At 35.8% G+C, this 21,495-nt stretch overlaps 1 protein-coding gene across 8 annotated transcripts in view; it reads left to right on the top strand.

Moving 5' to 3' along the window:
• The window catches only part of ABCA6 (ATP binding cassette subfamily A member 6), a 66,649-nt gene extending 52,359 nt beyond the window's left edge, over positions 1 to 14,290 (top strand). For 2 of the 8 annotated variants that reach the window (XM_002748663.6, XM_008997646.5), the window contains exons 26-39: positions 1,527 to 1,646; positions 3,198 to 3,275; positions 4,468 to 4,559; positions 5,250 to 5,370; positions 6,007 to 6,124; positions 7,008 to 7,099; positions 7,518 to 7,708; positions 8,231 to 8,306; positions 8,381 to 8,475; positions 9,410 to 9,529; positions 9,726 to 9,866; positions 11,768 to 11,847; positions 13,726 to 13,781; positions 13,918 to 14,290. In XM_002748663.6, the coding sequence (XP_002748709.3) occupies positions 1,527 to 1,646; positions 3,198 to 3,275; positions 4,468 to 4,559; positions 5,250 to 5,370; positions 6,007 to 6,124; positions 7,008 to 7,099; positions 7,518 to 7,708; positions 8,231 to 8,306; positions 8,381 to 8,475; positions 9,410 to 9,529; positions 9,726 to 9,866; positions 11,768 to 11,847; positions 13,726 to 13,781; positions 13,918 to 14,019 (1,482 nt within the window). In that variant the 3' untranslated portion in view covers positions 14,020 to 14,290. Of the gene's footprint in view, positions 1 to 1,526; positions 1,647 to 3,197; positions 3,276 to 4,467; positions 4,560 to 5,249; positions 5,371 to 6,006; positions 6,125 to 7,007; positions 7,100 to 7,517; positions 7,709 to 8,230; positions 8,307 to 8,380; positions 8,476 to 9,409; positions 9,530 to 9,725; positions 9,867 to 11,767; positions 11,848 to 12,452; positions 12,822 to 13,725; positions 13,782 to 13,917 lie in introns of those variants that run through there. The other 6 variants (XM_078374512.1, XM_035301641.3, XM_078374509.1 and 3 more) reach the window with 3 other exon arrangements.
• The last annotated feature ends 7,205 nt before the right edge of the window (positions 14,291 to 21,495 follow it).

Genomic DNA, 21,495 nt, shown 5'->3' with positions numbered 1-21,495 from the left:
TTCCTCACGTTAAAAAATATGAGACAGTAGCATGGTTGGTGATACCGATGCATAACTTGTGCTGAATAACACATATTGATTTCAGTAGGCTAAAAAGTTTCAAAATTATACATTTTCACAAAGATCTCAAGCAATTTGCCCTAAAATTTGCATTTTCAAACAAATAACTTATAATTTATTTATAAATATATATTGAAAATGTATGTTGTGAGAATTTATCTTTCATTATGCAGCTAGTATCAACTTAAACCATGCTAATCCTAGGACTAAGGTAATTTGTTTACTCCTCACAGGATTGTATGTCAGAAGGTATTGTATATTGATATTCAGTGCAGTTGTCCTTTGGTGATCTGGGCTCCATTCAGAAGGATAGTGTAGGCAATGTCTCTCCATCGCTCAGTGAAGCCACAATCAGCAGTTAATTTGTTTCTAGAGTCCAGTGGACATCTGTACCCCCAGGGTTGTGGTACTTCATGGGTACTCTAGACCCCGGTCTGATAAAGAAGTACCTGTTCAGCCTATTATGCTGGGTGGTGGAGATATAGTAACAGATCTTAGCACATGGAGTTCTGGAGTATCCTCTGACACTGTCAAAGTTTAGACTCCTCTCTTGTCCCAGTGGATGAGAAGAGAAGAAAGAAATTGTAGAAATTTGGAGTTCTAGTAGAATAAGAGGAGTCAGCTAAATGAACTAAAGGACTTAGAGTGAACCCTAGATTTCTCACATATAAAGGGAGAGAGATAATAAAAGTAACTACATTATGGAGTTATGAGGAGTACAGTAAATAATTCATACTAAATTATTAATACCTGGCATTTATGTAATATTTAGTGAATTTAGCAATTATGATTCTATTTTTATTATAATCAGTACATTAATAAGATCTGGCAAAGGGTAGTGCTCAATACATATTTGACTGATCAATTGATCCTTAAAACAGAAAAATAAACAATGATCTTTATTCCTTCCAATTTGCCAATAAAAAAATTCTTAAATAAGGCAAATCCATCACAATAAAAATACGCAATCTCAGAAAAGTCATTTGTTTGGTATGGGAAAGAAATGGAGCAGGAAGGACAATGAGAAAGCTCCACAGTAGTCTAGCCGAGAGGCAGTATGGATTGTTTGTTTTTGTATAATTGCTATGTAACTTTCAACATATATAGGTTTTCATTCATTAGCAATATTGTTACTTTAGCTATAAAAAGGTAACTCCTCTATCCTCTTGTCTTGGCTTAAATTTAATAATACACTGGCTCAAGAAGCCTATTTGGTCATTTTAGCTTTCATCTTAGTTGCCAGTCTTTATCTATTAAGAGTTTTCTATTGAGGATCATATATATTCTTGTTAACAAAAGTTCCTTCTCTACTCCCTCTAAAAGGAGAAACTATCATGACTAAATGGGTATATCTGCATATGGGAACATTATGATATACATCATGAGAACACCTGTATCTTAAATGTTTTACAGAATATCAATGGGTTGAGTATGTCTGAAACAACATATTTGAACTTGCCTTGTAGGCCTCCCTCAACATGTTTACCATCACTTTAATCAATTATTCTGACCTAAATGTATTGATTTCCACCATAGTATTGGTTCCTTCGTATACTTTGCTTGGATTTCAAACATTTTTGGAAATGGTAAGAAATGTTAACAACTGTGTTATTAATTTTGAATATGAAGCATATTAAAGTGCTTTTCCCAGATCAAGAGAGACAGAAAGTAGTGGAACTGGGGAGTGACAGCAAATGGGCATAAGGGATTTTGAGGGAGATGATGAAAATGTTCGAAAGGTGAATTGTGGTGATGCTTGCACAACTCTTTAAGCTTACTAAATATCCTTCAATTCTACTCTTAAAATGAGTGAATTTTATCACATGCAAAAAGAAATCTCAATAAAACATTTAAAATTTTTCCCTATTCACTTTGCAAAATATAGGCATTGTCAAATGCTATTCAAATCTAATGCCAGTTTGGGAGAAAAAGTGTGCCTGGTGTGACAGGTATTTGTTACCCCCTGAGGATAAACTCATGCGATTCCATTCAATCATTCAAAAATATATAGAAATACTATTTTATGTTAGTCACTGTGCTAGTAATTGAGGACACCTGATGAGCAAGAGAGCACAGTCCTGACTTTCCCAAAGCTTACTGGAGGCAAAGACAGACCAAACTTACTCAAGTCAATGCAAGGAACTTAAAAGTTACAAAGGACAAGGGCAAAGTGCCAATGGAGGTCACACAATGTACAGCTGTTATGTTCTAGCAAGTCAGACAATTCTTCTGGGGAAGTTATATTTAAATACATTGCTAAAGGCTGAATAAGAATTAATTAATAGGACAGGAAAGTAAGCATGTTCTGCAGAGGAAAGCAAAGGCCTTGAAGCAGGAAAAGCCAGGAGGCATTAAAGAAACTGAATGTGATTTAAGTGGAAAAAAGTATACGATGATGCCAGGGCAAGATAATTCAGTAGAGAACATACTTTTTGGAGCTCTGTACCATCCTGGAGGAAATGGCTTTAAGGAAAGTAAAGAGGACTTCCATAATCAGGGGTGTCCTTGGCAAACTGAAAAAGCCTTCCATCTGCAAAAATACATCTCCATTGGCTGAGCAATGCCTGAAGTTCTTGATTAGAAACTAATCCCTTTGCTTAAAGCATTTTCCTCCTAAGTAGACCTTTCACAAGGTGAAATATATTCATCTAGAGCTATCATGTACTATTTATGAGGAATGAGTAACTATCTGAATGAATTGATTGATGAAGAAAGAATAACATGCTGGAACTAATTATTATGATGAGAAAATAATCACCATTGAGTTAAGAAGGGGCTCTAAAAAGTCTTGTCTGGGGCACTTAAGAAAAATATTAAAGAATTAATATTAAGAAATTTTACCAGTGCTAACTCTTCTCTCTGCTATGCTTTCAGTAGACTTTCTGCAAATGTTAAAACAAATTTTTAAAAAAAATTGGAAGAGAGAAACAGACATAGGTTACTTGCTTATTGAGAGAAAGCAGGAGTAGAGTAGGAGGTTCTCCTTCTCTATGAGGAATTATTTTGTCACTAGTGCACACAGAGAAATTGAGCTTGATGAGTGAAAAGTCAATATATAAATTTTATATTATTTAAATGCAGATTATAAAGCAGATGAATTGTCATTTGTGTGTGTATGTTTTGTTTTGTCTTTTCAGAGAGAGCAGCCACACCAGAGAGAATTTCCAGAGGCACATTTTGAATTGAGTGTCACTGATTTTCTAGTCAGCTGCATAGTAAGACCTTTCCACCTTAGCACACATTCTTTTTGATGACTGTCAATCACTATAACAATTTGATCTTGTCCCAAGTGTGCCACTTTAAAAGTGTTTTTAAGATGATCTTAGATAAAGCAATTACATTCAGACATGTTTCCAAACCTTAGAGTTACATTTTACATGCTTGGATGGGCTGTAGTGTTCAAAGTTTAATATTAAATTAATTTTTTGTTTGCTTATCCTATTTACTGTTTCTTCTCTAAATTTGAGAGAGCTTGTGAAAAATAGAGATGCAATATAATTTAATTCTTTTGAATAATAGATAAAAAGGCAAGAAGTGAATAAAAGTGAAAGGGAAATGATTGTTTTGGTGTATTCAGGCTGAAGAGAACTACTGTCTTTGAATCCTATGTGTCAGTACTTTTCTAGGCACAGGAGAAATATAGACAGAAGTCTCTGCCCTTGTGGAGCTTATATTCTGGTGGAAAGAGGCAAATAATAAATTAAATAGATAATATATATGTTGTCAGATGGGTGGTCAGGAAAGGCTTCAAGAAGAGCACTTAAGTAGAAAGTGACAAGAGTGACCCTGGCTCAATCCAGGGTCAGTCAGGCCAAGGTGGTTGTGACTGAATGACCAGGGAAGAGTGATAGGAAAGATAGCCACAGAAGTCATGGGATAAAGTGTGAGGCCAGGAGAAAGGGTTATACAGGGTAATCTAGATTACTCTAAAGGTTTTGACTATTCTGAGTGATGGAAGAGGAGTCATTGGAGGGTTTTAAGCACTGTAATAAGTTCAGACTTATGTATTTAAAAAATAGCTCTGGATACTGTGTTGAAAACAGATGTTTAGAGGAAGAGGGGCAGAGATAGCCCAGGTAAGAAGGGGTTACAACAATCCAGGTGAGACAAAATAATGACTTAGGCCTAGATGGGAGTAGCACGAGTAGGGGTGAGAAATAATTGGGTTATGGATAATTTTGAAGATAGAGCAGATAGAATTTACTTACAAATTTAATGTGATTGGTGAGAAGAAAGGAGACAGGTTTCATTAACCTGGATTGCGAATGTATAGCTACATTTCTTCCTTAATGTATGAGAATGATTCACAACTATTTACTTAAGGACAAAATACTGCCAACTTAATTCAAATATTTAAATAATATTTGTGAACTTCTGCCTAAATGTAACTGTATTTTTTGCTTGTAGCCCTACTTTCAGGCTTTGCTATTCATTTTTGTTCTAAGATGCATGGAACTAAAATATGGAAAGAAAAGAATGCGAAAAGATCCTGTCTTCAGGTTGGGATGAAATTTAACTTTATACATAATATCATATTTTAACATTCCTAGATGATGTCTATGTTATTATCCTGTTAATACAGATACTTACAATGGAAGCACATGTTGATTTTCATTAGAGAAGGTGGATTGCTGCCTTGCTACCAAGAACTAGAACTCCCAGGCAGAGTTCTGGCTATAAGCATCTGTAAGAAACCTTCACTCCATCAAAAATTTAATAAAGACCCAAATATGCCATTCTCTCATCAGAGATAATTGTGCATCCTTGAAAAGAAAAGATGGGAAGGAATTGATTTAGCAACATAGTTGAGTGTTTTTAAAATGGAGGGCTATAGAAAGGATGAACAGCGAATGATGCTGAAAAAAAAATCTGATGTTATGAAGATGGGTTCAGATTGAGTAGAGGAAATGAGACTGACATGAATTTTAAAGAGAATGAAGCAGTACTTGCTGACAGATCTGAAAGAGTCAAAGATTTTTGCTGGAAGAATGTCAACAACACCAAGAAAGGGATTCTGGCTAGTGGGGCAGAAGTTCTTGGCAAAAGCAGAAGCAATGTTGACAGTCATCATCATATCATCACCTGCACATTAGGGAAGATGACAATAATAAAATCACAGGATTGCTCATTTTTAACACATCTTTTAACATCTAGAATGCCACATGTAATGCATTTCATTTTCTCCATAGAATTTCCCCCCAAATTAGAGATGCTAAACCAAATCCAGAAGAACCCACAGATGAAGATGAAGATGTTCAAGCAGAAAGAATAAGAACAGCAACTGCTCTGACCACTTCAAATGTGGATGAGGTAAAAAAAAAAAAAAAAAAAAAAAAGCCAGGGACAAAATGGATGTTAATGGAGGAATTTAAGAACTGCCAAGAACATAATTTGATGCACTGGGTTTCATTCTGAAAGTTTGGTGTTTGGTGCATTTTTGTATTATGAGTCCAAGACACTCCAAAGAAGTGCCTGCATAATCAAGGCAATTCGCTTCTTTGGAATGCCCTGAAGCTAAAAAGAGCATGAAGCCTAAAGGTTTTATTTTTCTTTTGAGAAAAGTGGGCTTTCTAAGTTAGGACTATAATTTCAAGACCAATAAAGACCTCATGAGTTAAAGAACTTAAGTTAGATTTGTTGAAGAATGCTAAATTGAGATTAAAATGTTAAGGGTTACTCTATTTGACTTAGATGTGATAGTTTCATGAGGTTAGCCACTCCTCTTCTGGCAAGACAATGAGCTGCTTCCATAAAACTAGGCTTCTGTGAAGCTTAGTCCATTTAGAAGCAAGAGATATTTTCTACATCAATGAATGCATAATACATTTAGCAGCATGAATTACTCGCAACTCAAAATACAGTTTGGTTTATGACAGAGGGCATGAAAGTTTCCAGCAGGGACCTAAAGTCTCTGAAATTGGAAAACTATGCTGTCATCTCTTCTAGAAACCTGTTATAACTGCCAGCTGTCTACACAAAGAATATGCAGGCCAGAAGAAAAGTTGCTTTTTAAAGAGGAAGAAGAAAATAGCAGCAAGAAATATCTCTTTCTGTGTTCAAGAAGGTCTGTAATCATCACTTTTAAAACTCACCATTATTTTTAGAACTACCTACTAAACTTCCGTGTCATAGGTACAGTTTTACTTGTTGAAGCATTCATTCGTTTATTCAACGTATATATTTTTTAGTATGCCAGGGAGTGTTTGAGACTCTGGAAATGCGATTATGAAGGAACTAGGCAAAAAATATCCAGGTAGAGGAAACAGTGAGGGCAAAGGCTCAGACACATTTATAAAGGTTGACTCTCTAATCCAGAGGCTAGTGGGTGCATCCACAAATAGAAGGGATAAAGCTATAGAGCTGAGCAGAGCCAGATTAGGTAGAGTTTTGAAAACAGCAATGAGTTTGTGTTTTATACAAGTTAGTGGAATGTCACTGTAGAATTTTTAGTGGACTTGTGTCATATTTAATTTATATTTTGAAAAGATTACAGACTAGCTATTGTTTGCCAGTTTGGGTTGGTGGGCAAGTTCAGAGGTTTTTATATCAGTTGAGATGAAAGATGATGGTAACTTGGAAACAGGTGGTTGAATTTGGGATGAAGAAAATATCTCTAACTTCTCACATTTGAAAATCATTCATACACATACTCAGTGCATCAGACATCTATTATGGAAAACAGTTGGGCACATTTCCAAATTAAGCAAGTAATCTGGGGGGAAAAAGACAGATGTATTGACATCAAATTCACAAGCTTTGCAGTAACATTTGGCATAATTACAGAAAATAAAGGACATGCTTTGGTGACATGGATTACATATATGTTATAAATCTCAAAATGGTACTAACTGAAGGGTGCAGAGGTCTCAGAAGATTTCATCGGAGCAAAAGGTTTATGTTGTTCAGTATTTCACTTCCAATATTGATAGTCCTATTCTTTCTTTCAGGTGAAATTTTGGGATTGCTAGGACCCAATGGTGCTGGTAAAAGCTCATCTATTAGAATGATATCTGGGATCACAAAGCCAACTGCTGGCGAGGTAGTGAGGAAATGGTTTTCATTTCCAAAATAGAAATTTTATGATACATGTAGATTATGTATTTGTAAGACTATACTTTTTTTTACCTTTGGATAAATTTTATTCTTTCCCCTCTTAAATTTTTACTGGGCATCAGGTGTTTATAAAAGGACTTGGAAGATTACCAGAAACCAATACATTTCCTCATCAATTTCTCAGAAACCACTTGAGCTTATTAGGTCTCTTTTCTTCTTTGCATGCAAAACTGTATTTTTATATTAGTACTTTAAATCATTTTCTGTAATAAATATATGAAGTAATTTTTTAGTATTTATTTGATGCCTAAACAATTTAGGCGCTTATATGTGTCGGTTTCTGGAATAATTGCACTATTGGAAAAAAGGCTGCATGTCTTTCTAAAGCTCTTTTGTTTTTTAAGGTGGAACTGAAAGGCTGCAGTTCAGTTTTGGATCGAAAGGGGGATGGCGGGGACGGCAAGTTCCTCAAGTTCCTGGGGTACTGCCCTCAGGAGAACGTTCTGTGGCCCATGTTGACGGTGAGGGAGCACCTGGAGGTGTATGCTGCCGTGAAGGGGCTCAGGAAAGGGGCCGCGAGGCTCGCCATCGCAAGGTACAGATGGGAGCTGCGATTCCTTTGTGTCAGAAGGCAGGGAGGTTGTAGCACTGATGATGAATTCGCTAATAAAGAATGCGAAGCGGATATGGTATCTCCACCTTTCCAGGGTGTCAGTGGCAGAGCAGGGATGAGGGTCAAGACCTGACTTCCTGCATCCCTGAATGAGAGATCTTTAAAAAATGATTGTATAAAATTATTGACAAGGAATAAGTGAACAAAACACTGTGAATCATCATCCATTTCAGTTTTCTAATTTAAAAAAACCTGGAAATGAAATAATCATCCATTTTCAGTTTCTCATTCAGAATTCTAGTTTTCCTTAAAACTGTTTATGAGGCAAAAACAAAAACAAAAAACTCATGTTCCAAAATAAGCCAATCTATTTTTTTTTAATCATCAGTTAGGATTTTGACAATAATATTGCTAAACTTCTCTCCAATACTGGTACTGTTCTGTGTGCTTGGATTTTCCAAAAACCTTCTCTTGACCAGATGTTCTCCATCTGTCTTCTATCAGATTGGCAAGTGCTTTCAAATTGCATGAGCAGCTGAATGTTCCGGTGCAGAAATTAGCAGCAGGAACCACAAGAAAGGTATGTGTGGTGTGTGATGCTCTCTGGAGAGCTGGTGTGGTGTGGCAGCAAACGGGTGTTTTTCTGCATTGCAGTTGTGTTTTGTGCTGAGCCTCCTGGGAAACTCACCTGTCTTGCTCCTGGATGAGCCATCTACTGGCATAGACCCTACAGGGCAGCAGCAAATGTGGTAAGCATCATTATAGCCCAGAGCTGCAAGCATGTGCATTAGGGAAGGTTGCATATTTTAACTGATCTTGGAAAATTGGCCCTCAAACCCACTGGTTCCTGATTCAGTGGACATAATTTATATTATCAGGAAAACAAATATTTAACCAATAGATGATCTAATCTGCATCATATTCACGTGATATTCAGGTTAAAAAAACCCAGCATATTCTCGGAGTTTTAGATTTTTAATGTGGACTGTTAAAATACAAAAATATTTTGCCATTTAATTATTGAGATGTCTATAATTCTTTGCTCCTTTTTTTCTTCTACTGTGTTTCCTTGGAGATTATTAACTTCCTGACACAATTTTTCTATTTTTTTTTTCCTTTTTAATGGGACATGTCAAATTGTTCCTCCAGTTTTTCTTGGGTTTATTCTTCTTCTTACTTTCCTGTCTAGGATTTACCCTTTGGACTAATAAAATCTTCAATCTAGTTTCATATTTTGACTGTACAATACTTTTCCAACTTTAACAAAAACTTTGTTATGGCAATTTTATACAAATGTAGAGAATCGCTCATGAATTCATTATTCCCATCAACCCGTTTCAGCAGGTATCAATAGAACCAATCTCCTTTCATCTCCACCCACTTCCTTTCTCCATCCTACAATTATTTTAAAGGAAATACAAAGCTACATATTCTTTAATTTATAAATATTTCAGTTAGTACCTCCAGAAGATAAAGGAGTCTTCTCTTTATTCATTCAACTACAATGTGATTAGCACATCTAAAAATACTTAAAAATTTTCTTTGTTATCAGAAGTCTAGCCAGTATTTACATTGCACTATTTTTTGTATTTGGATCTGAATATGATTCATATATTGTATGTTATCTTGTACTTGTTCTGCACTTTGTTATTTTAAATACTGTTAATTTTTTGCTCACTTTAGGCAGGCAATCAAGGCAGTTGTTAAAAACACAGAGAGGAGTGTCCTCCTGACCACCCATAACCTGGCTGAGGCAGAGGCCTTGTGTGACCGTGTGGCCATCATGGTGTCTGGAAGGCTTAGGTAGGTGTCTCTTCAAAGCCTGCATTTGATGCTCAGAATGAGATTTCTTATGGAAAGGGCAAAATCTCTGTGTATGGCTGGAGGCCTTCTGTTTGGTTTCCTTGGTGACACCTTTTCTTCTACACTTAACATTTAAGAATAACATTAAAAAATTAGGGGAGTATTTTTTCCAACATATTCTCTTTCTTGCCCATAGATGCATTGGAACCATCCAACACCTGAAAAGCAAACTTGGCAAGAATTACACTCTAGAGCTAAAAGTGAAGGAACCTTCTCAAGTGACTTTGGTCCACACTGAGATTCTGAAGCTTTTCCCACAGGCTGGAAGACAGGAAAGGTGAGACTTTTTTTTTTTTTTTTGAGATAGTTTTGCTCTTGTTGCCCAGGCTGAAGTGCAGTGGCACAATCTCGACTCACTGCAACCACCACCTCCTGGGCAAGTGATTCTCCTACCTCAGCCTCCTGAGTAGCTGGGATTACAGGCATGCACCTCCATGCGGAAACAGATTTTTGATTATGAAGAAATACGTAGGCTTTATCCACTCACTGGTTTCCTTTTTGCTGTGTGAGAACTTCATAGTGATTTGACTTTATAATAAAAGTTAGGGACATCAGAAACTGATTTGTTCAGTATTCCAGATTCTAAGAGATTGAGACCTACTCAGGAAGCTGTGTCATCCGAGGCAGCCCAGGTACACCCTCCTCGACCATCCCAGGATGATTCCCAGTTCCAGAGGGGGACTTGGAAAGACTTGGGGGAAAGAACTGCTGATGACTCGAACCCACACAGGACCACAATGGCACCCTTCCTGGGCCTCCTCAGAAATGCTTAATATATATAAATATTTAAAATTTAAAAGATGTAAATATTGAGGGCAAATTCTCCCCATAGGAAACGAATGGCAATTGAGATAATCAAAGAGTCTCTCTTTAATGGAATTTTCATACCTTTCCAATGGAGACTGGAAAGGAGTGTGTGTGTGTGTGTGTGTTTGTGTGTGTGTACGCATGTGCACATATTTGTATGTGTGTGTTTTTGTGTATGTCTGAATGTTATTTTGGCAGAGGGCAAGAAGGTGGAGTGGAAACTGAATTTGAAATTCCCATGGAGATATCAGCACATCAAAAAATAGGACATAAAAACTACTATTTTAGTTTAGCATAGTGTAAATATAATTAAATTTTCTAAAATAGATATCAGAACATGTAACTTAGTCCCATTTCCAGACATTTAGTGTTACAAATCAGAGAAGTGGTTTTGATATTGGTGGGAAGATCAAAAATGATAAGACAGAAGGAACAGAGGATGATCTGAAGAGGGCCAGTCCTGGACATCTGGTCAACCTTAGTGCCACCTGGGAGCACAAAATCCCTGTTTGGGAATAAGCTGGGAATAGTGCATGAGGATTCACAGCCAAAAATAGCACACAGAAACAAGATGCCCAAAACCAATTCCGGCTCTTCCTTAGAGGTCAGAGAAGTATTAGTTAAAGTGTTTTATGTCTTTCCTCTACTGCTATCTCCCATTCTCTGAACCTCATATTATTCTTTACAAGTTAGACTTCTGGGAGGAGGGCAAATCAAGGAGATTTGAAATTTTCTGATTGGCAGAAATCAAGGAGATTTGAGGTTCTCTGATTGGCAGCCCCAGCTCTATTGATTTCCTTACTTCTGGATGGCCTTGTGGCCTAGAAAGAGTCTTCAAAATAAAAATGTCTTCCCTACAGATCTTTTGCCACTATCAACCTCCATCTCCAAGACTTGCCACTATTTATGGTTTTACAAAATATTTCTGAATTTACTTTTGTTTAAGTGTTCATATTTGCCATCATAATTATAATGCAAATTACTGGAAATACAAGAAATAAAGAAAAAATTTATTCATTAAAAAAATGAATTAGCTCTCTGATGACAAAGTTGAACATTTATTTTGGGGCTAATTCCCAACCTAATTTGAACTAATCAAAGGGAACAGTTTAGAATATCTGGTTTTCAACAAGCAAAGGTTTTGCATAAGCTGAGCACATAAATAATTACACTGAAGTATTACTAGAAGAGTTGTCTGCAACAACCAGATACCAAAAATTATTTTTTTAGATGCTGTGATTTCATATTTAAGCCATATATTAATTTGCATTACTTTTAAGAAGAAAATTGTTGGTAATATCAATATTGACCTTGATGCTCATTTTCTCCCCTTGAAACTCAAAATTGAATATGACATTTTCCTATTTTCAGGCATTCCTCCTTGTTAATCTATAAACTGCCCATGGCAGATGTTTACCCTCTATCACAGACCTTTCACAAATTAGAGTCAGGTAAGAGTGACAACATTCAAATAAATCTTTTGAAGAATCAACTAATACTAAAATAATAATTTAATGGAAGGTAATTACATAACAGCTTTTAAAAATAGGCCTGTAGGGCATGATTTTTAATAATTCTAATGGCAGGTAATGGTGGGATTTAATCCCAATTTAGGTTAATCTGACTATGAAAAGAAGTTAATCTGCAGTGCAGGAACTGAAGCTGCAGGAAACACGTGCTTGACTGTTCCTACTGTGAAGCCATGACATTCCCCTCTAAAAGCCCCTTAGCATGGCCTGCTTTGCATACATGTATATAATCCATTCACACTAAGTGTCCCAAATTATTACTTTACTCCCTTTTTTCCTTGCCTTGCCTATCCACCTCCTTCCCACTTTCTCCCTCAGTTGATTCCCTTGCTTTATATTTCACTAATAAAACAGAAGCAACAGAGAAAGTTTCCATTCATCCATCAACCTCCTTGTGTCTGTGCAGGTGTATTTGGCCTTCCTGTTTGAATGATAGCTTCGACTGTCCCCTGCATTGTGTGTAACTCCTCTTGGTGAATTGAACTTGTCCACATTCTCTCTTCTGACATCATTTTCTCTGCTTTCAGCTGAATCATTCACAACAGCAAAACATCATGGTGTAATTTATAAGCACAACATAATGGTGAAGAGCTCAAACTCTAGAGCCTGTCTTTCTGGGTTCTCAGCCCAGGACTGCTGCTTACCAGCTGTGACACTGGGTGAAGTACTCATTTCCTGCATATCTAGATGGTTCATCTCTACAGTGATGGATACTATTAGGGCCCACTTGACCAGGTTATTAGGATTAAATGAGTAAATATTTTAAGTGCCTAGAACAGTACCTGGCTAATTGTGTTTGACATAATATACATCTCTGCTTTGTTCCTTCCATGCTAGACAGATGACTTTCTAGTGCTTCCTAACTGCTGCCAGACATGTAAGCTCTTGCCTCAGGACTTTGTACTTGCTAATCCTTCTTCCCAAAATTCTTCCTCCCAAACATCCAGGCTTCTTCCTCACATTTTCAGGTGTCGGTTCAATGATTAACTTATTACTGTGGCCTTTTCTTACCATCTGGTAAAAAAAGAGTGCCTAGTGCTCCGTATTTATTTTTACCAGCTTTATTTTTATTTAAGCCACTGCCATTAACTTTATTGTATATTTAAGTGTTTAATGTTACTTTATTTATTGTATATTTAAGTATAATATTTATTGTATATTTAAGTAAATATTGTTTAAGTAAATATTTATTGTATATTTAAGTATTTAATGTTACTAGTTCATCTCACTAAAATGCAAACTACATCAAGACAGGAGTATTTGTTTTCTTTACTTTTCTATTTCTGGCATCTAAGACTGTCTCACACATAGCAGATTCTTAGTATATAAATGGTGGAAATTAGTGTATAAATGGCTATGTGAATCTGGTGACAAGTGTCATGCAGAGTTTTTGGTGGGGAAGTCCAGCAGAGATAATATAACAGATGAACTGGCTAAAGGGAGTATTGAGTTTTCTTAAAGAGAATGGGATAGGATCTTCCTCATGTGTAAGAATATTTTAATCAGTGATGTAGTTCTTCAGGGAACTTTTATAGCTTCCAAAGACATGCACTCAATACCAAAACAAATATTATTGAAACATAATATTGGAAAATTATAATATCAGTGTTAATATGGTATATATTTCTATTAAATCTGTGTGGCTTTCCTTATTTTGTCCTTAACTCAAGCACTTGCTTATTCAGCCTTATCTTCTATTTATATTTATGATTTACATTTTAATTCTTTATGATTTTGAAAAAATTATTGGTAATAAATTGTAAGCATCTACTATTAATACTAGTCTTATTTATTCTTCAGTGAAGCATAACTTTAACTTGGAAGAATACAGCCTCTCTCAGTGCACATTGGAAAAGGTAAGTCAACTGATTTGACTTTGTGTCATCCTGGTAAATTTCACATGAAAGAAACATGCATTTTCCTGTTCATTGGGAAGACCAACAACTTGATAATCTCTCTTTTTCCTTTCCTTTTTCTTTATCTCCTATTTAGGTATTCTTAGAGCTTTCTAAAGAGCAGGAAGTGGAAAATTTTGATGAAGAAGTTGATACAACTATGAGATGGAAACTCCTCCCTCATTCAGATGAACCTTAAAACCTCAAACCTAATAATTTTTTTGTTGATGTCCTGTGTTTTATGTGATAATTAATAGTATGTATGTTTTAAAGATCATTTAATATTAACATCAGGAATATTTTGTATATTTAGTTAATAAGTAAATAAATTTTAAAATTATTCTTTCTCTAAAACATAAGGGTGACAACAAACCTGTGATAAAGGCAATACAAATTATTAGTAAAGTTACCTAAAAAGTCGGGGACTGAGTATTGTGGAAATAAAACTATAAACTTAGAATTTTACAAAATATGACTTTTTTATCTTTTACTAAAACATTCTCTTGCTGAAATATGTGAAGGGTATGTTCAGTAGCCAAGAGCTCCAATGGCAACTTCATACCAGTTCATGATACAACAGGTATACAGGTTTTCTTTTATGTACAAGTACAACTCAAGAGTATTCTGAAAATGTTCCAGAAATTGCTTTAAAACTCACAAGTATTAGGAGGTCCTTGGACATACAAATAGACAAACACACACATTGAAAAGTAGATCAAATATACTTTTCAAAAATAAAGGGACTCATGGTAATATTTATTTAGATTTTTAAAATTTGAATACTCTTAACACTATTAACTTACTATTTTCAGGGGGTGCTAATTTTCCTTGTCATCTTTGAATAGTTTTCTGGGATTTGATATTATTTTAAAATAATTTCTCTCTTATGTAAGTGTATGTGCATGTATGTATATCTATATATTTCCACATATCTTTTATATTATTTAATTTTAAAATATCTGTCAATTTGACATATAACTTTATTCTTCCCTTAAAAATAGTTATTTCATTCTGAATATTACCAAAAACTTTTCAAAGACCAAGAGTACTCCTGCTGTGATTTTTTTGGTGTTCACATATTGTACACAATTATAAGGGGTTCAATTCAACAAGAAGAGTTAACCGTCCTAAATATATATGCACCCAATATTGAGCACCCAGATTCATAAAACGATGATTCCTAGACCTATGAAAAGACTTAGAGAACCAAACAATAATAGTAGAAACCTACAACACCCCACTGACAGTGTTAAACTTACTGTTGAGGTAGAAAACTAACAAAGAAATTTTGGACTTCAATTTGATACTTGACCAATTGGAACTAACAGACATCTAGAGAACACCCCCACTGATCACCACAGAATATACGTTCTTCTCGTCTGCACACAATACTCCAAGATTAGCCACATGCTCAGACATAAAGCAAGTCTCAATACATTTAAAAAATTGAAATTATACCAACCATATTATCAGACCACAGTGGAGTAAAAGCAGAAATCAATACCAAGAAGATCTCCCCAAATCATGGAATTACATGGAAATTTAAAACTTTCTCCTGAATGACATTTGGGTAAATGATTAAATTAAGACAGAAAAAAAAATTTTTTTAATAAATGAAAATACAACATACCAAAATTTCTGAAATGCAGCAAAAGCAGTGTTAAGAGGGAAGTTTATAGCACTAAATACCTACCTCAAAAAGTTAGAAAGATATCAAATTAACAGTCTAACATAACACCCGGTGGAACAGAAGAACAAGAACAAAATAACCCCAAACTAGCAGAAGAAAATAAATAACTAAAATCAGTGCAGAACTAAAAAAATTTGGGGCCCAAAAATCCACATGAAGAATAAGTGAAACAAAAAAATTGGTTTTTTGAAAGGATAAACAAGATTGATAGACAACTAGCTAGACTGAAAAAGAAAAAAAGGAGAAGATCCGAATAAGCGCAATCAGAAATGACAAAGGTGACATTACAACTCATAGAAATACAAAAGATCCTCTGAGACTATTATGAACACTCCAATGCACACAAACTAGAAAATCTAGAGGAAATGGATAAATTTCTGGAAACACGCAATCTTCCAAAATCCAACAAGGAAGAAATTGAAACCCTGACAGCCCAATACCAAGTTTCAGAATTGAACTAGTAATGAAAAACCTACCAACCAAGAAAAGCCCCAGACCAGATGGATTCACAACTGAATTCTATCAGACTTACAAAGAAAAGCTGAGAAATTTTACCGAAACTATTCTAAAAATTCAAAGATGAGTGACTAGTCCCTAATGCATGTTATGAAGCCAGCATCACTCTAATAACAGAATCTGGCAAAGAAACAACAATAAAGAAAACTACAGATTAATATGCCTGATGAATATAGATGTCAATATCCTCAGCAAAATATAAGCAAACTGAATTTAGCAGCACATCAAAAAGTTAATTAACCGTGATCAAGTTGCCTTAACTCCTAGGATGCAAGTTTGGTTCAACATACACAAACCAATAAATGTTATTTGCCACATAAAGAGAATTAAAAATAAAATCATATGAGTATATCTTTAGATGTGGGAAAAGCCTATGATTAAATCCAACATCCCTTCATGATAAAAACCCTCAACAAAATAGAAATTGAAGGAACCTACCTCAAAATAATAGGAGCCATTAATGACAAACCCATAGCCAACATCATACTGGATGGGCAAAAGATGGAATCATTCCCCTTGAGAATGAAACAAGACAAGAATGCCCACTTTCGCCACTCCTATTCAAAATAGTACTGAATTCTTTGCCAGAGTAATGAGGCAAGAAAAGAAAAGAAAAAGCATCCAAATAGATGGCCATACAAAAAATAAATACCTAGGAATACATCTAACCCATCTAACCAAGGAGGTGAAAGATCTCTGTAAGGAGAATCACAAAACACTGCCGAAAGAAATCATAGATGATGGCCAGGCACAGTGGCTCACACCTGTAATCCCAACACTTTGGGAGGCTGAGGTAGGCGGATCATTTGAGGTCAGGAGTTTGAGACCAGCCTGGCCAATATGGTGAAACCCCAACTCTACTAAAAATACAAAAATTAGCTGGGTGAGGTATTGTTCCTGTAGTCCCAGCTACTCAGGAGGCTAAGAAAGAATAATGGCTTGAACCCGGGAGACAGAGGTTGCAGTGAGCCAAGATGGCACTACTGCACTCCAGCCTGAGTGACAGAGGAATATTCCATCTCAAAAAAAAAAAAAAAAAAGAAAAGAAAAGAAATCACAGATGACATAGAAAAATATGACTTGCTTATGGATTGAAAGATTAAATACAGTCAAAATGGCCATATTCCCCAAAACAATCTACAGATTTGACACTATTTCTACCAAACTATTAATGCCATTTTTCATGGAGTTAGAAAAAGTACTTTAAAATTTATATTAAAAAGCCTGAATGGTCAAAACAACTCTAAGCAAAAAAGAACAAAGCCAGAAGCATCATATTACTTGACTTCAAACAGTATTATAAGGTTACAGTCATCAAAACAACATGATACTTGTACAAAAACAGAGATATAAACCAATGGAACAGAATAGGGAACCCAGAAATAAAGACATACACCAACAACCACCTGTTCTTTGACAAAAAGACAAAAATAAGCAATTAGGAAAGGACTCCTTATTTAATAAATGGTGCTGGGATAGTTCCAAATAATGAAAGTGGACTCCCACCTTTCACCATATGCAAAATGTAACTTAAGATAAATCAAAGATTTAAATGTAAGACTTCAAACTATAAGAATCCTATGAGAAAACCTAGGAAACAACATTCTGGAATCTGCCTTAGGAAAGAATTTATGGCTAAGTCCTCAAAAGCAATTGCAGCAAAAATAATAATGGCTCAGTGGGACCTAAGTAAACTAAAGAGCTTCTGCACAGCAAAATAAACTATCAACAGCATAAACATACAACCTAGAGAATGTGAGAAAATATTAACAACCTATTCATCTGACAAAGGTCTAATATCAAGAATCTATAAGGAACTTTTATAGCAGTAAGCAAAAAACAAATAATCCCATTAAAAAGCAGGCAAAAACCAACAGACACTTCTAAAAGGATGACATACAAGCAGCCGACAAACATGAAAAAATGCTCAACACTGCTAATCACCAGAGAACTGCAAATCAAATCCACAATAAGATACCATATTATGCCAAACAAAATTGTGCTTATTAAGAAGTTAAAAAACAGCAGATGCTGGCAAGGCTGTGGAGAAAGGGGAACACTGCCACTGTGGAAAGCAGTTTAGAGATTTCTTAAAGAACTTAAAATAGAGCTACCATTTGACCCAGCAATCTTATTATTGGGTATATAACCAAAGGAAAATAAATAATTCTACCCAAAAAACACATGAACTTGTATGTTCATCACAGCAGTATTCACAATAACAAAGACATGGAATCAACCTAGATGCCCAGTGGTGGTGGACTGGATAAAGAAAATGTAGTACATTTATACCCTGGAATAAAAAGGAACACCCATCCATAAAATACACTCGACCATGAAAAGGAACAAAATCATGTTCTTTACAACAACATGGATGCAGCTAGAGGCCATTAGCCTAAGCAAAGTAATGCAGGATCAGAAAACCAAGTGTCACATGTTCTTCCTTTTAAGTGGGAGCTAAATATTGAGTAGTTATGGACATAAAGATGGCAACAATAGTCCCCCAGGAGACTAATAGACAGGGAAGAGAAGCAAGAGTTGAGAAACTAACCATTGCCTACTATACTTTTATACTTATTATAATTTAGGTTCTGGGATATATGTGCAGAACGTGCAGGCTTGTTACATAGGTATACACGTGCCATGGTGGTTTGCTGAACTCATGAACCCATCGTCTACATTAGGTATTTCTACAAATGCTATCCCTTGCATTGCCCCCCATACCTCAATAGGCCCTGGTGTATGATGTTTCCCTCCCTGTGCCCATATGTTCTCATCGTTCAATTCCCACTTATGAGTGAGAGCATGTGGTGTTTGGTTTTCTGTTCCTGTGTTAGTTTGCTGAGAATGATGATTTCCAGTTTCATTTGTGTTCCTACCAAGGACATAAACTCATCGGTTTTTATGGCTGCATGGTATTCCATGATGTATATATGCCACATTTTCTTTATCCAGTCTATCACTGATGGGCATTTGGGTTGGTTCCGAGTCTTTGCTATTGTAAATAATGCTGCAGTAAACATATGTGTGCATGTGTCTTTGTAGTAGAATGACTTATAATCTTTGGGTACATACCCAACTGTGGAATTCTGGGGTCAAGTGGTAGTTCTAGTTCTTAGTTCTAGATCCTTGAGGAATCACCACACTGTCTTCCACAATGGTTGAACTAATTTACACTCGCACCAACAATGTAAAACTGTTTCTATTTCTCCACATCCTCTCCAGCATCTGTTGTTTCCTGATGTTTTAATGATCGCCATTCTAACTGGTGTGAGATGGTATCTCATTGTGGTTTTATTTTGCATTTCTCTAATGACCAGTGATGATGAGGGTTTTTTTTCATGTTTTTTGGCTGCATAAATGTCTTCTTTTGAGAAGTGTCTGTTCATATCCTTTGCTCACTTTTTGATGGGGTTGTTTGTTTTTTCTTGTCAATTTGTTTAAGTTCCTTGTAGATTCTGGGTATTAGGCCTTTGTCAGATGGATAGACTGCAAACATTTCTCTCATTCTGCAGGTTGCCTGTTCATTCTGATGATAGTTATTTTTGTTGTGCAGAAGCTTTTTAGTTTAATTAGATCGCATTTGTCAATTTTGGCTTTTTTTACAATTGCTTTTGGTGTTTTAGTTATGAAGTCTTTGCCCATGCCAATGTCCTGAATGGTATTGTCTAGGTTTTCTTCTAGAATTTTTTTTTTTTTTTTTTGAGACGGAGTTTCGCTCTTGTTACCCAGGCTGGAGTGCAATGGCGATCTCGGCTCACCGCAACCTCCGCCTCCTGGGTTCAGGCAATTCTCCTGCCTCAGCCTCCTGAGTAGCTGGGATTACAGGCACGCACCACCATGCCCAGCTAATTTTTGTATTTTTAGTAAAGACGGGGTTTCACCATGTTGACCAGGATGGTCTCGATCTCTTGACCTCGTGATCCACCCGCCTCGGCCTCCCAAAGTGCTGGGATTACAGGCGTGAGCCACCGTGCCCGGCCGGTTCTTCTAGAATTTTTATGGTTTTAGGTGTTATGTTTAAATCTTTAATCCTTCTTAAGTTAATTTTTGTATAAGGTGTAAGGAAGTGGTCCAGTTTCAGTTTTCTGTATATGGCTAGCCAGTTTTCCCAACTGGGAATTATTTATTAAATAGGGAATCCTTTCCCCATTGCTTGTTTTTGTCAGGTTTGTCAAAGATCATATGGTTGTAGATGTATGGTGTTATTTCTTACGCCTCTGTTCTGTTCCATTGGTCTACATATCTGTTTTGGTACCAGTACCATAGTTTTGGTTACTGTTGCCTTGTAGTATAGTTTGAAGTCAGATAGCATAATGCCTCTAGCTTTGTTCTTTTTGCTTAGGATTGTCTTGACCATACAGGCTTTTTTTTGGTTCCATATGAAATTTAAAGTAGTTTTTCTAATTCTGTGAAGAAAGTACAAAAAAACCTCCTGCAGCTAGCTCAGTGTCTGCCCAAATGGCCGCCCAGTTTTATGCTTGAAACCCAGGGCCCTTGTGGTGTAGGTACTCAAGGGAATCTCCTGGTCTATGGGTTGCAAAGACTGTGGGAAGAGTGTAGCACCGTCTCTCAAGGCACAGTCCCTCAAGGTTTCCCTTGGCTAGGGGATGGAGTTCCTGGACCCCTTGTAGCTCCTGGGCGAGGCAATGCCCAACCCACTTCTGCTCACCTTCCATGGGCTGCACCCACTGTCTATCCGGACCCAGTGAGACGAACCAGGTACCTCAGTTGGAAATGCAGAAATCACCCATCTTCTGCATTGATCTTGCTGGGAGCTGCAGACTGGAACTGTTTTTTTTCGGCCATCTTGCCCAGATGATGCATTTTATTTTTTAATTATTTGTATTTTTTGTTCATTTGTATTTGCACTTTAATCTTTTTCTTCTATTATATAAGCATTTTATGTAATTAAATATTTCATCTGTATATTTTACATATATCATAATTGTATCTGAAGAGTTACATTTCCAAACCTGTGAAAAATAACCTATAATTTGTTCCTTCTGAAACCTTTAGTGCTTTATAAATGTAAATTTGTTTTATAGTGAGGGCTGAATTTATTTAAATTATTTCTAAAATTCAAACAATAAATTCTCCTGTCTTGCTCAACTCTATGACAAGACAATGCATATAACAGTTTTATATAACAATATAATGAAATCTTTGCTTGTATTTTTGATTGAATTTTGTTAAGTGTTGTGGAAATGTTTACAACATACTGAATAAACAATATCAGATGTAGAATAAATGTTTTAAAAGTATTACAATGGACATAGTTTGCTAAAAATATTATAATATAGTTGTTTTTGAAGCTATTAACTTGAGTTTCATTAGGATTATGTCTAAGAGAAGATTAATGAATATAAAAAGGGAAGATTAGAATAAAACAAAAGAAAGGATCAAAAGAAAATGGAAAAAAGCTAAAATATTTCAACTCTTTTACAGAGAGATATAGTGCTGGCTTTA

The sequence above is a fragment of the Callithrix jacchus genome, chromosome 5 (assembly GCF_049354715.1).
Source record: "Callithrix jacchus isolate 240 chromosome 5, calJac240_pri, whole genome shotgun sequence".
NCBI classification, from domain to species: Eukaryota; Metazoa; Chordata; class Mammalia; order Primates; family Cebidae; genus Callithrix; species Callithrix jacchus.
The sequence above is the reverse complement of the archived record's forward strand: the minus strand, read 5'-3'. Positions and strand labels throughout refer to the sequence as shown.